Source organism: Ovis aries, chromosome 8 (assembly GCF_016772045.2).
Source record: "Ovis aries strain OAR_USU_Benz2616 breed Rambouillet chromosome 8, ARS-UI_Ramb_v3.0, whole genome shotgun sequence".
Lineage (NCBI taxonomy): Eukaryota > Metazoa > Chordata > Mammalia > Artiodactyla > Bovidae > Ovis > Ovis aries.
In genome coordinates this window covers 37700509-37712811 of record NC_056061.1, presented here as the reverse complement: position 1 = coordinate 37712811, position 12303 = coordinate 37700509, and the positions used below count along the sequence as shown (strand labels likewise).

Sequence of the window (12303 nt, the reverse complement as noted above, 5' to 3'; positions counted from 1 at the left end):
TCAACCACTGGTCAGGGAACTAGATCCCACATGCCTCAACTAAAAGATCTCGTCTGCCACAATTAAGACATGGTGCAGCCAAATAAATAGATACTAAAAAAAAAAAAAGAGTCGAGCATAAATGCGAATTCTAAAAACTTCCAAAGAGAAAGAAAAAGAACCAGATGAACATCAGACTTATCAGCAGCAACATTACTGCAAAAAGACAACGGAGTAATATTTTTAAGGCACCGAAGGAAAAACACTTTGGACAAAGACGTATCAAAGTGCAGCATAATAAAGATGTTCTGGGGCATGCAAATCCACTGAAGGTTTGCCCCATAAAGGCTCACTCAAAATATTCATCAAAGTACTTGTAGAAAAACATAAATAAATCTTGTAGGATAAGACATATGGGAAATAAGGCTAGTCAACTAACTTGGTAAGTTTTCTTAGCCAAAAAAAGGACTATAAAAAGAGAAAGGATTTCCAGAATTCCATAATTAACACATGAGGTAATAGCAACACACCTGGAATGAGGCTGAAAAGAAAGAGACGCAAGACTAACATGAACCTACTAACAGACTTGTATCATTAGAGGGCAAACACAGATTCTGACATGTATAAGAAGTGAGTAGGGATAAATAAACACGAATTTGGATCTTAAGAGCAATTGCTATAAGAACAAAAATAGGATTTATTTTAAATGACAAGAAAAAAATTTATCTATTAGACAGCAGGAAATGAAAAAAAAAGTAGAGGGAGGAGAAAAATATTAAATAAGATGTTAGATATATGTCCTAATAAAATAATCATTACAAGTAAAAATGGATTAAACTCACCAATTAAGGACTCTCCAATTGATTATAACTAATACATTGCCTACAAGAGACAAATACAAAAAAAAAAAAAAATAGAGAAAGAGGATGAAGAAAGATATTCCAGGCAAATAAGCTGGAGATTCAATCTGAATATCTGATAATACATAATTCAAGGTTAAAAAATTCATAAGGCACAGAGATGGGTGCTATATACCAGAAAAAGAAATAAAACAGTAAAAGATGTAATCTTTCATATCATATGGCCCTAAACAATATAACCTTGAATATATACATACTCTTATCTAAAGGCGGAATAGACAGAATGACAAGAAAGAGACAAATCAAAACATATACTTGAATCTTTTAACTCAGTCCTTCCAGAAACTGCTAGAGGAGGCAGACAAAAAATAAACAGATATAACAGTTCTAAATGATATACTAAACACGCTCAGAGAAGTATATAAAAAGAGCTCTACTCTCAGAGAATGTCTTTATTCTCAACATTTATAACAAGTAGCCATATACTAAGCTAAAGTGTCAGTTAATTCCAAGGAATTAATATCACAAAGACTACCTGCTTTGACCATAAAATTAAAAAACATAACAAAATCAAAGCTTGTTTTTTTTAAATGCCTATGGCTAGAAATTAAGTGAAAAAGAAAAACATAAGGGAAACTTTTAAAAAAATATGACTGAACAACAATGAAAACACAACCTGTCAAATTTGTGAGACAGTTCCAGCCTTACTCAGAAAAAAATGTATATTTTCAATGCATTCATTCTTCAGCTCCCTCTCTAAGGCTGAAATGAGCAAGTGTTTCGCTGACAGTCACCCAAACAGAATGCGAAAAGTTCTGGGGGGAAATCTCACAAAATCTACAAATATTTCCTTGGTGGCCTGCTGGATCCTCTGCCCCCAAGATTCATGAGAAATAAATACAATTTTTCCAATAAATAGAAACCTAAAGGAAAGAACCATGTCAGGCTCACCTTTATTTATAGCTGCCCAGAAGGCCTATCCACACTATTAACCAAAGAATACTCTTTTGTCAGGAGAAAAATAACATGGTCCCTGCCTGAAACCTATGAAAAATCCAGACTCTTCTTGATTTAATGAGATCACTCATTAAACTGGATATAAAAATCAAAAGACTGGAACTAAGGTTCCTGAGCATCTACTAAGAACTGGGCACCGCTGCTTTCATACCCCTTCCTCTGGCACCAAGAGGGAACCCTTCCCCCACTGTGAGAGTAAGTACTTCCCCTCCCCCCATCACCCACCACCTTGCCTTGCCAGCCAATACTGCTGCCACGAGGATAAAACATATTTGCACACAAGTACCTGATAGGGTAAGTCAGCCATCCTTAAATAAGTTTCCATTTTCAAACAGAAAGGAGATAAACTGGGGACACCATTGTTAGGTCTTGCAAACTGATGCAAAATAATAGCATCTTTGGAGTCAATCTCTTGCTGTTTCCTGTCAAAACCAAAACAGAAAAAAAGAACAATCCGTGTGTTATACATGCGGTTCCCTTAGTTCCTCAGAGGTCCCTGCTAGGCTGCAGCTCTTCCAGGAATAAATACATGTGTTTGTCACAGGGCCTTACCTCACTCAGAAGCACTTTGAGGGGGAAAGCTTGGTCAAAACACAAGAGAACCTCACAAAGTCTGCTGTTACCATGATGGCACAGGCTCACGGCACGGGCTCAGGGGAGTAACTATATGTCACTCTCTCTCTAGCACCTGTAACCTATGGTCAGGAGGTGCACTTTCTGGGATAGGTCCACCTCTTCTCCACTGGGCTGCATCTACCTGCCAGGGACAAGCTGGATGGATTAAAAAAGGTATTCTGTGCTTACTGTGCATCAGGCATCGTTCTAAGGGCCTCTCAGGGATTATCTCATCTAATCTTCACAATAACCTTATGAGGTCGGTACTATTATTATCTATGTTTTGTAGATGTGGAAACTGAGGCACAGGAGATAAACCTACCCAAAGTCCCATTGCTAGTAAATTGCAGACCCTGGATTAAACCGTGTAGTCAGAACCTACGTTCTCGACTATGAGTCTGTTCCTTGAAGCAGTCTCTTCACCCACAGGACCTCAGAGGAACAGTGCAGATCTGCTCTGCCACGACTCAAGTCTGCAGGGAACCTGAGACTCGACTCTGCTGATCCCTCTTCCAAACCATTAGTGCCCTCCCCTGGCCTTTCGCCCGCGGCGCCCAGGAACCCACCCTCTGGTTGCTCTCTCCTCCTCTCTCCCTTCAAGGCTCCACACTTTCACCACACAGCATATACCCCCGAACCTCTGCCTTTTCCCTTTCTTCTTTCTCAGCCACACACCTCTTTTCCTTTGGCTACTTCTCTGGGTGATGAGGACCTCCTCAGCACAGCTTTTCAACAGCCGCCATGTAGCAGAAGGAGTGCTGAACTCTACTTCTGGACACGTGGGGTCAAGTGCGAGCCCTGCTTCCTGCCAGCTAGCTATGTCGCCTGAGATCTCGTCTACACTCTCAGATGCAAAATGAGGACCATACCCATTCTGCCTCCTTTATCGCGAGGACTAAATAAGACAATATCTGTAAACCTTTGGTGGCTACCAAACACTCTGAACCAGCCGTGGACTTCATTCTCATTCAAAGAGGTATGGTCTTATCCCCTTAAGGAACAAAATCTCATTCCACACAGCGCAGCTCATATACCATATTCGGGAACTTCTGCAACCTCCCAGTTTCACTCTACCCAACCATTTCTGAGTCAGATAAACCTCACTCTTCCCCCTTAGCATTCCCTGAGCCTCTGGTTCTCTCACATTGTTCCCAGTTTAATCCCACACATCCTTCTCCCGAAGCAAGCAAGGGCAGGTTCTTCATATCAGCTTCACAAGGATGCCCATTTCCTGCAGAATCTCCAGGAAAACAAACTCTCTTGGAGAAGTTTACCATGTGAGTGTCATTCCTGCTTAAAGAGTTAAAAACGACTCATTTTGAAAATACTGGTCAAAAGAATAAAAATATTTGCTGCCTCTTGACAATACTTGCTATAAAACAAACTTTTTCATTTAGATGAGATGTTTGGGAGGTCAGATATTAAAGTTAAGAAGCCATTTAGACTATGTTTCTAGAAAATGCAAACTGTAGATTTGACCATTAACTGATCTTGTCCAGTCAAGTAATTCAAGTCAGAGTAAGTTCATGTAAATTCAGCCAGGCAAAAATTAAAGAACTGAAAGAAGAAAAGATAAACATAAAATCCCCTGCTCCATTGGCCAGAACAACCTAATTCTGATGGTTAACTTGGGCCCTATCATAATAAAAATGGATGTGACTAGCATATGCCAATGACTTTGTGTATATTATATATATTATTTCATTCTGACAGTAACACCATAGAGTGAATATCATTATACCTTAAATTTAGTATTTAGAAAAAATTTATTTTGGCCAAGCCACACAGCACATGGGATTTTAGTTCCCTGACAAAGGTCTGAACCCAAGCCCCCTTCATTAGAAGCACCGGACCAGTGCTAACCAGTCCTAACCACTGGACCACCAGGGAAGTCCCTAAATTTTGTATATTATACCATACTTATATTTTATAGTAGACAAGGAAACGGAAGTTCAGAGAGATTAAGTAATTTGCCCAAGGAGTATCAATTTAAGATCAAATTGTTAATAATTCTAGTTCCCAAACTCCCAAGCAGTTCGACTATACCAAAATGGGCAATTTCCCAGTTAACTTTATTAAAGTAGCCAGTTTGACTCAGACCACTCAAGCCTGGAACTTTCTGATGAAAGCCTACAATAACTAATGATGGCCAACTTTTAGTGAATGCTCACTATAAGGCCGAACTCCATAGATTTGACAATTAACTGATTCTGCTAAGGATGTCACATGTTAACTCATGTCATCACCTCTGTGAGGAAGGCTAATATTATTATTCCCATTTCACAGATTATTTCCATTTCACACTTGGTAACCAAGTTTACTCTTGGATCCAAGGTTACATGGTTGGTTTAAGGCAGAGTGAATTTGAACTCAGTCTGGCTCCAGAGCCCTTCCTCAACATTAGGAAACTCTCTAACTTGGGATCAAAGGAGCAGGATATCTAGACATAAAGTGGCCTTATGATAAGGAGTGTACAAGAGAACACCTTTCGAGCAGCAAGACTAGCCCTACTCCCATGGTGAAAGGTATCACAGATGACCATGCCTCTGTGTACTGTCAATGGGCTGTTAGTTTACAGAGATCACATGACCCATGGGCTGCTCTGATTCTCTCAATTTTCTAGGGCAGGCTGAGCCCCTGTGCCTACAGCGCAGACAAGCTGTGTGGGTAACAAGGTCATTTCAATATCATACAATTTACAAACAACACAGTTCCAAACGCTGGACTGAATTCAGGAGAGCTGCAAGTCTCTTTCCACTAGGAGAGAATAAAGTAAAGGACTGGGACTATATTTCTTTAAAAATACCGTGATGGGAAAAATATGAGAAAAATCCAAAGTACCTGCTTTAGTTATTATACGGTACTCATTAAGTAAACATCCAAAATAATTCTCACCTGTCAACTTTACTATCCACTCTGGAGACGTACCCATAGATTATGATTAAGTCAACACAGCAGGAAATCCAAGTACAGTGGTGAAGACTATGATTGCCAATAAACTCAGACAGTGTAGCCATTGCAAGATGGGTTTTCCATCCCACGTATTTCAGACTATTCTGAGTTTTTGCGTAAACTACACTGACAACTGAAACTCGTATTTCACATCAAGGGACGGTCTCTATCCTGTAACCTCTGAATCTCAGTGCTCCGCTTTCCTGGGTCTTCTTTCCCTATTCCTTCCATGCCCTTAGCAGTTGTCAAAAACTCAGGTCGCTGCCACAGGCTTGTCTTCCCTGGGAACTGCCCCAATTCTTTCTTTCTCAAAACTTACTCCAGAATTGGTGCTTCTTAGCAGAAAGTAGTACCAGTGTGGGCGCCGAAGACACACATTCTCAGACTTGAATCCAGATCCCACTACTCTTACTGCGTGGTCTCGGACAAACTGCTTAACCTCCCTCAGCTGGAATGTCCTCATCTACGAAGTGGAGATCAAGCAGTCAATGGTAGTGGCAGAGGAGGAGGCTAAACACCATCAAGAAGGTAAAGCACTTCTAAGCAGAGCCCGCTACTAAGGGCTCAAAAATGGGCAATTGTTTATTATTTGCATTACAACAGGGTTTCCCTACTCAATATAAACATCTGTCAAGAAACAAAAGTGAATAAACCAAAGATCAAGAACACTTTCTAAAATAAGTATCCAAGTGGGCAGAGGGCTCTTGAGAGTTGCGACCACACCTACCAGGGTATGGCCCGCTCCCAGGGTCAACTCTGAGCTCTCCCACCCACCTCCCCATTTCTGCAAGGTCATTTAAGCAAGTTTTAGACTCAGTCCCCTGAAGCTGTGCCTTTCTCCCTCCTCAGAGTGGAAGACTAGTGAGAAGCCACATGGTTCAGGATCCTCAAAAGGCTTTGGACAGATATCTAATTTCAGAACAAGTGGGTGACATTTTAGTTACTTGCACAGATGTTTTCGGTTTTCATATAGCTTGAAACCTAACTTGAAATTGAGTCCCAAAACTGGCAAATATATAAAATAATCTAGGGAAACGATTCGTGTAATGTTTAAAAAATTTGGTTCAACAATATTCAAGACACTGTGCTAAGTCAGAGAATTCAATGATAAGCTTAAAGTAAAACTTCTCAATTATGGCTAAATATGCAAGCCAATACACTGCCCCAGACCTAAATGATTTCCTCTCTCGGAGACTAGAAATTTTCCAAATACCTGTTAGGCTGTCACAGTGTCCTCCTTGCATGTCTGCAGGCCCCTTAAAGGTCACCTATCGCTGTCTTTGTTTATAAACCTATTGTGTAGGATTCCCCAGGGGAAAAAGGCATGCAGACACATTTTCTCACTCTTTAGAAAATACTGGCCAAGAGGGACATTTTGAGCTACTGAAAACTGCTCTTCCTGGTCCTCTCCCAGAGACAGAGGTTTAAAACGCATGGAAATTTTAACCATAAATTGTACCAATTAGCCACACCCCTAGTCCCAGGAGCCTATGGTATTATTCTACTCAAAGATCTGGCGTCCGGCTGAATGTACCAAAAGCCGGGGCCTCCATTTTCTGATATTTCCGTGTCAATCCTGTAAACATTCTGCGGCAGGAAGCAGACGCAAGTGTTTACGGCACTGGGCAACTCCCGTGCACGCTCATGTGCTGTTCAGTCCTCAGATCCCCTACTGTTCGCACAACAATGGCATTTAAACCTGAAGATGGTGCTTAGCTTTAAATACCAGGTTAGCAGATAACCGGGTTAAGGCTGCATCAAAATCGCACACTCCGCCGTGCATCCCTCACAGAGACCCAGAGCTCTCTGGAGCTTGTGCAATTTTAGCCTTTTTATGATGGTGACACTTGGGAAGGGACGATGAAAAACTAACCTTTAAGTAAAAGCTAAGGTGAGTGGTTAATATTCCAGCATGACCATCTATAAACAAATAGGGCGTTTCATAAAAATGTAACTCAGTATTTCTACAGGGCCTACTTCTACTGTCGCAAACACACTGCACTTAGGATCTTCATAACGTACTCCGTAACAACCCAGGGGATTTTTGCTTTAGCACCAAACGATAGGGATTCGAGTGTTTTCCCCTCCCGGTACCAGTTTAATTATCCTGTCAACTCGAAACTGCCCCTCATGGCCGGGCGACCACGGACTGTCTTCTGACGAAAGGGTAGGACAGGACTCGGGCATTTGGGCAGCGTGACCGAGGGGCTGGCACGGGTCCCCCCTCATGCCGGCCCGGCCCTAGCCAGGTGCCCCTCTCTGCGCCCCTGCGCGGGGCCCTCTCTCCGGCTCACCTAATGACCAGGAGTTCGTGGAGCAGATACGCAGCTGCGGCCAGCAAAGCTCCCCCGGTCAAGTAAAGGGTTTTCTTCCACCAGGGATCGGAGCCCAGCCCTGCCATGATCCCACCGTAATCCTGCAAAGGGAAAGCGATGATGTCCCCATAAAAGGAGAAGGGCTCCTCGGACCCGGCCCACCAGCCGAAGAAGGAGACGCTCTGGTTCCAGCTCAGATCCACCACGCACGGCCTGGACGAGGCAAAGCCAACCCCCCAGTGCATGCTGCGCGGCTGGCTGTGGGCGCCCCTCCCAGGGCCCGCGCCGCCCGCATGGGAAGGGGCCGGCGCGGCCGGGCGCGGGCTCAGCGGCGCGCTGGGGGCGCGGGCGGCGCGGGCAGCGGTGACCGAGGCAGCGGCGGCGGCACAGGAGGAAGGGCGCGGGCCGCGGGCGGCGGGCCTGGCCGGCGGGGCCCGGGGGCCCTGGGCGGCAGCGGCGGCCGCCGGCTCCCCCCGCAGCGGCCTCTCCGCGCCGCTCTTTGTGTCGGCGCCGGGAGAAGGCCGCGTGATGTCATTGCTCCCCGGGGCAGGGAAACAGAGGCGGGATAAAGTCACCTACCCCGCGCCCTGCCCCCGCCCCGCATCTCCGCGGTCCGGCGGCCTCCGCCCCGGCCGGAGCTGCAGGGCTGGGCGCGCCGGGCGGGCTCCGCGCCTCCAGGCGGCACGGCCGCGAACGGCTCGGCGCGCGAGGGCAGGGCTGCGGAGGTGGCTGGAAATGCGGCGCCGCTCGGAGGAAGCTGCAGTCGGGCCCGGATCTCCGTCGCCCCCCCTCCCGCACCCCGCGGCCCGTCCTCCGCCTCCGCTCCAGCCCCTCCCGCGGGCGCGAGAGCGGGGCGCGCGCAGGACTCACCTGGGGCCGCGCGGAGCTCCAGCCGAGACACCGCCCCGCGCGAGCCGGGGACCAGGGCCCGGGCCAGGTCGCGAATTACATTGTTCTGGCCGTCGGGAAAGCGCTATGTCTTTGCAGAGCTTACAAAAACGCTCTTATCACATTACACGGTTACCTGGGTCTTGGCCCTGTGCCCCCGGAGAGATGTCTGGTTTAACAAATAACAAAAGTGTACCCTAGAGTGACTTACCCTCTGAGAGACACAGCCCAAGTCCTAGTCTTTCCCCTTGGAAATCATTATCAGGGAACTTAGGGATGGAGCAGGGTGGCGGGGGGAGTGTTGTTTTTCCTTTTCGGTGCAGAAAATCTGTCAAACGTGTGTGTGTGTGCGCGCGTGTGTTCAATTGTTTCTGCCTTTAACTTTATTTTTAAAAGTTCATTCGTGCTAAGAACAGGGTCGTGCTTCATAGAAGTGTAGGATGTACACACAAATTTTAGCAAGAGCATGGATAGTTTAAAATTGTTAAAGGAACTGAAAAAAATTCAAGTAGTGGGGGTTATCACTCTTAAGGTGAAAGGATGGATATAGGAATCTAAGCTTTTGTGTGAGGGAGGGGAGATTGGAGTGAGGGGGGACTCCTCCTTTCTGTTAATACTTCCCACCCCACGCCAGCCACTTAGAATAGGCAGTGAGTGCTGCCATATAGCTAATAAAATCCGGGCGTGTTGTCAGTCCCAACCAGAAAAGGGGAGGGGCTGGCCAGGCTGCGGCCCAAGCACTCTTGCGCAGGAAGGACTGGAACAGACCGCCGCGGTAGCCATTTAGGTGACCTCTCAGAAAGAAGCAGAGTGTGTGGTTGGAGGTGGGATCTTTCATGAACAGGTTGCAAGGAGTGGAACTCAAGGGCCTGCTGGAGGGATAGAAGTTGTCATCAGACCGCATTCTAGGAGAGGACCAGGAGGCTGCCTAGGAAACAGAGTGGGTAGGAGTGGGATCAGGGCAGAAAAGCCCTGGTGCAGAGATGGGACAAGGAGTGCTGGCATCAGGGATTCTCCACGGTTCTTCTGCATCCTTCCCGCGTGGCACTCAGCCTTTGCTCTCTTTACATGTTGGGCCAATATTTAATATCCCCTAATTATTCGCCTGAGTGTCTGGGTCCAGCCACAAGGATGGGGTGGGGATAAATTACCTTGAAGGGAGGAATATGGAAGGCAAAAGAGAGAATCAACACTGGCAAACCCTGTGCCCAGAAAGCAAGTTAGAAACTAGATGAAATTTAATGTTGAGATCCACAGAATGCATTGCACTCTCACAGCTGCTCTTGTCAGCAGACCTACACGCCCACTCATGGAGGCCACTGGCCACTGCTGCAGTCCTGGGAGTACCAGATAATTATTGAGCATTATCTAGCCTTTGGTTCAAGTACGGTTTAAATTTTCAGAGCTACTCTGAAGTAAATGTTTTTTTTTTTTTTTTTGGCCAAGTCACATAGCTTGTGGGATCTTAGTTCTCCAACCAGAGGTTGAACTTGAGCCCTCAGCAGTAAAAGTGTGGCTTCCTAAGCACTGGACCACCAGGGAATTCCCTGAAGTCAATGTCTTTAAAAGCAGGTGTGAAAGTGAAAATTAGTCACTCAGTTGTGTCCGACTCTTTGTGACCCCATGGACTGTAACTCTCCAGGCTCCTCTGTCCATGAAATTCTCCAGGCAAGGATTGGGTTTCCACTTCCTTGTCCCGGGGAATCTTCCTGACCCAGGGATCAAACCCAGGTCTCCTACATTGCAGGCAGACTCTTTACCGACTGAGCCACTAGGGAAGCCACTAAAAGCAAGTGTAGGTAAAATAAAATCCTGTAAGAGAAGTTAAAATATAATCTTAAATGATCTGATGCAGACTAAAATTAGCTTTTAGATTCATGGCATAGAAGAGAGAAGAGTATTGGAATTCAGGCTCATATAAAGGCAAAAGAAGGTAGAGTAGGATCTAAGAAGTCAACAGACCTAAGTTGAGCAAAAGTTTGGCATGAGTATGTAGAACAAAGCTCGGAGAAACAAGAAAACCAGCTAAAGTCTCAGCAGCAACACAAGCCTTAGCCAACACTTTGTACAAAATCAGACGGGGCTGTAGATGGAAAGGCTGCACCACAAAGGGGTGCAATCCAATCAGAGAGAAGGGAGACTGTGTCTCAGGGGCAATGCCTCAGCCCCCAGGGTGGTAGTGTAATTAACACCCAGAGGGGGAGTGAACCCAGCTAGGTTAACTGAGGAGACTGACTCCCAAATAGGGGCTCCTCAGAGGCCCCTGTGTGAAGCCGGATCCCAGGCTCAAGCCCAAGTGCCTGTGCAGCCTCCCACCCCCTGCCCTGCCGGGTGAAGATATAGAGAGTTGATCTGAGCACATCTGCCTTCCAGCTCCCCTACCAGAGCTCCTTCAACTAATGAGGCAGTATGAAGACCTTGGCAGCGAGAGTGGGCACACTCTTTACTCCACACCCCCACCACCAACACCAATTCTGACAGCCTTAGCATCATAACTATGGACATTAACTCCAGGCTATAGGCATCTTCTTTATTTTTGCTTTTTCAAAGACCTTATTTTACTAACTGCTAAGTTATTACAAGACAAAAAAGAAAAAAAAATAAGAGGAAGGGGCTAGCACTTATTGAACACTTATTTGTCTAATGATACATTTTTCAGTAACTTGCCAAAACTATGTATTAAATGAGTACTGGCATCCCTGTTTTACAAATGAGAAAACTGACGCTCAGAGAGGTAAAATAACAATTTCAATTCCCAGACCCTAGTAATGATAGAGTGAGACAAACCCAGTATGTCTCACACCAGCTGCCTTTTGTTTGGGCTTTCCACCACCTACAAAGGCGCTCATCCCAAGGACCAGGAGTCGAGCTCTGTCCATGGTATTTCTTCTTTAAGACATTAGTCTGTGTCTCAGTCTTCTGCTGCTGCTGCTAAGCGACTAAGTCGCTTCAGTCGTGTCCGACTCTATGTGACCCCATAGATGGCAGCCCACCAGGCTCCCCCGTCCCTGGGATTCTCCAGGCAAGAACACTGGAGTGGGTTGCCATTTCCTTCTCCAATGCAAGAAAGTGAAAAGTGAAAGTGAAGTCGCTCAGTCGTGTCTGACTCTTAGCGACCCCATGGACTGCAGCCTACCAGGCTCCTCCATCCATGAGATTTTCTGGCAAGAGTGCTGGAGTGGGATGGCATTGCCTTCTCCGCTCAGTCTTCTGAACCATGTCTAAATCTGATGGCTACAAAGCCTCAAGCATGCCTTCCTGTTACGCTATCACCTTTTGAGAAAGGTAGACTTAGCTCCTTACACAGCCAGTGCTGTGCCTCTGTCATGTGACTCTGCAGCGTGGTCATAACAACGTGACAAGGGACAACTCAATCAGTGCTTCCCAAACCTTGTAGACTCATCATCTGGGAATCTGCCACAGTGATCAAAAGGGGCAATTAGTTCAGTATTTCTCAAACATCACCATGTATATGAATCACTGGGGATCTTGTTAACATGCAAATTCTGACTCGAGTTCTGGGGAGAGGTCTGAGATTCTGCATTTCTAACAAGCTTCCAGGTGAAGCCAGACCACACTATATCAATCATCTGGAACAGTAGCTTACAAGCAGCATCAAAAACTCTGCCCCAAAGAGACAGAACCCCGTACTGACTGGTTCCTAACCAACCCCGTTA

At 45.9% G+C, this 12303-nt stretch overlaps 1 protein-coding gene across 5 annotated transcripts in view; it reads right to left on the bottom strand.

Annotated features, from left to right (window-relative positions):
- The window catches only part of FAXC (failed axon connections homolog, metaxin like GST domain containing), an 82473-nt gene extending 73575 nt beyond the window's left edge, over positions 1–8898 (bottom strand). Inside the window, exons 1-3 of one of the 5 annotated variants that reach the window (XM_060419223.1) lie at positions 8609–8898; positions 7718–7839; positions 2143–2278 (exon numbers count right to left, since the gene is read on the bottom strand). In XM_060419223.1, coding sequence (XP_060275206.1) covers positions 2143–2278; positions 7718–7824 — 243 coding nt within the window. In that variant the 5' untranslated portion in view covers positions 7825–7839; positions 8609–8898. Of the gene's footprint in view, positions 1–2142; positions 2279–5742; positions 5887–7717; positions 8098–8317; positions 8510–8608 lie in introns of those variants that run through there. The other 4 variants (XM_042253382.1, XM_027972433.3, XM_042253383.1 and 1 more) reach the window with 4 other exon arrangements.
- Positions 8899–12303: the final 3405 nt, after the last annotated feature.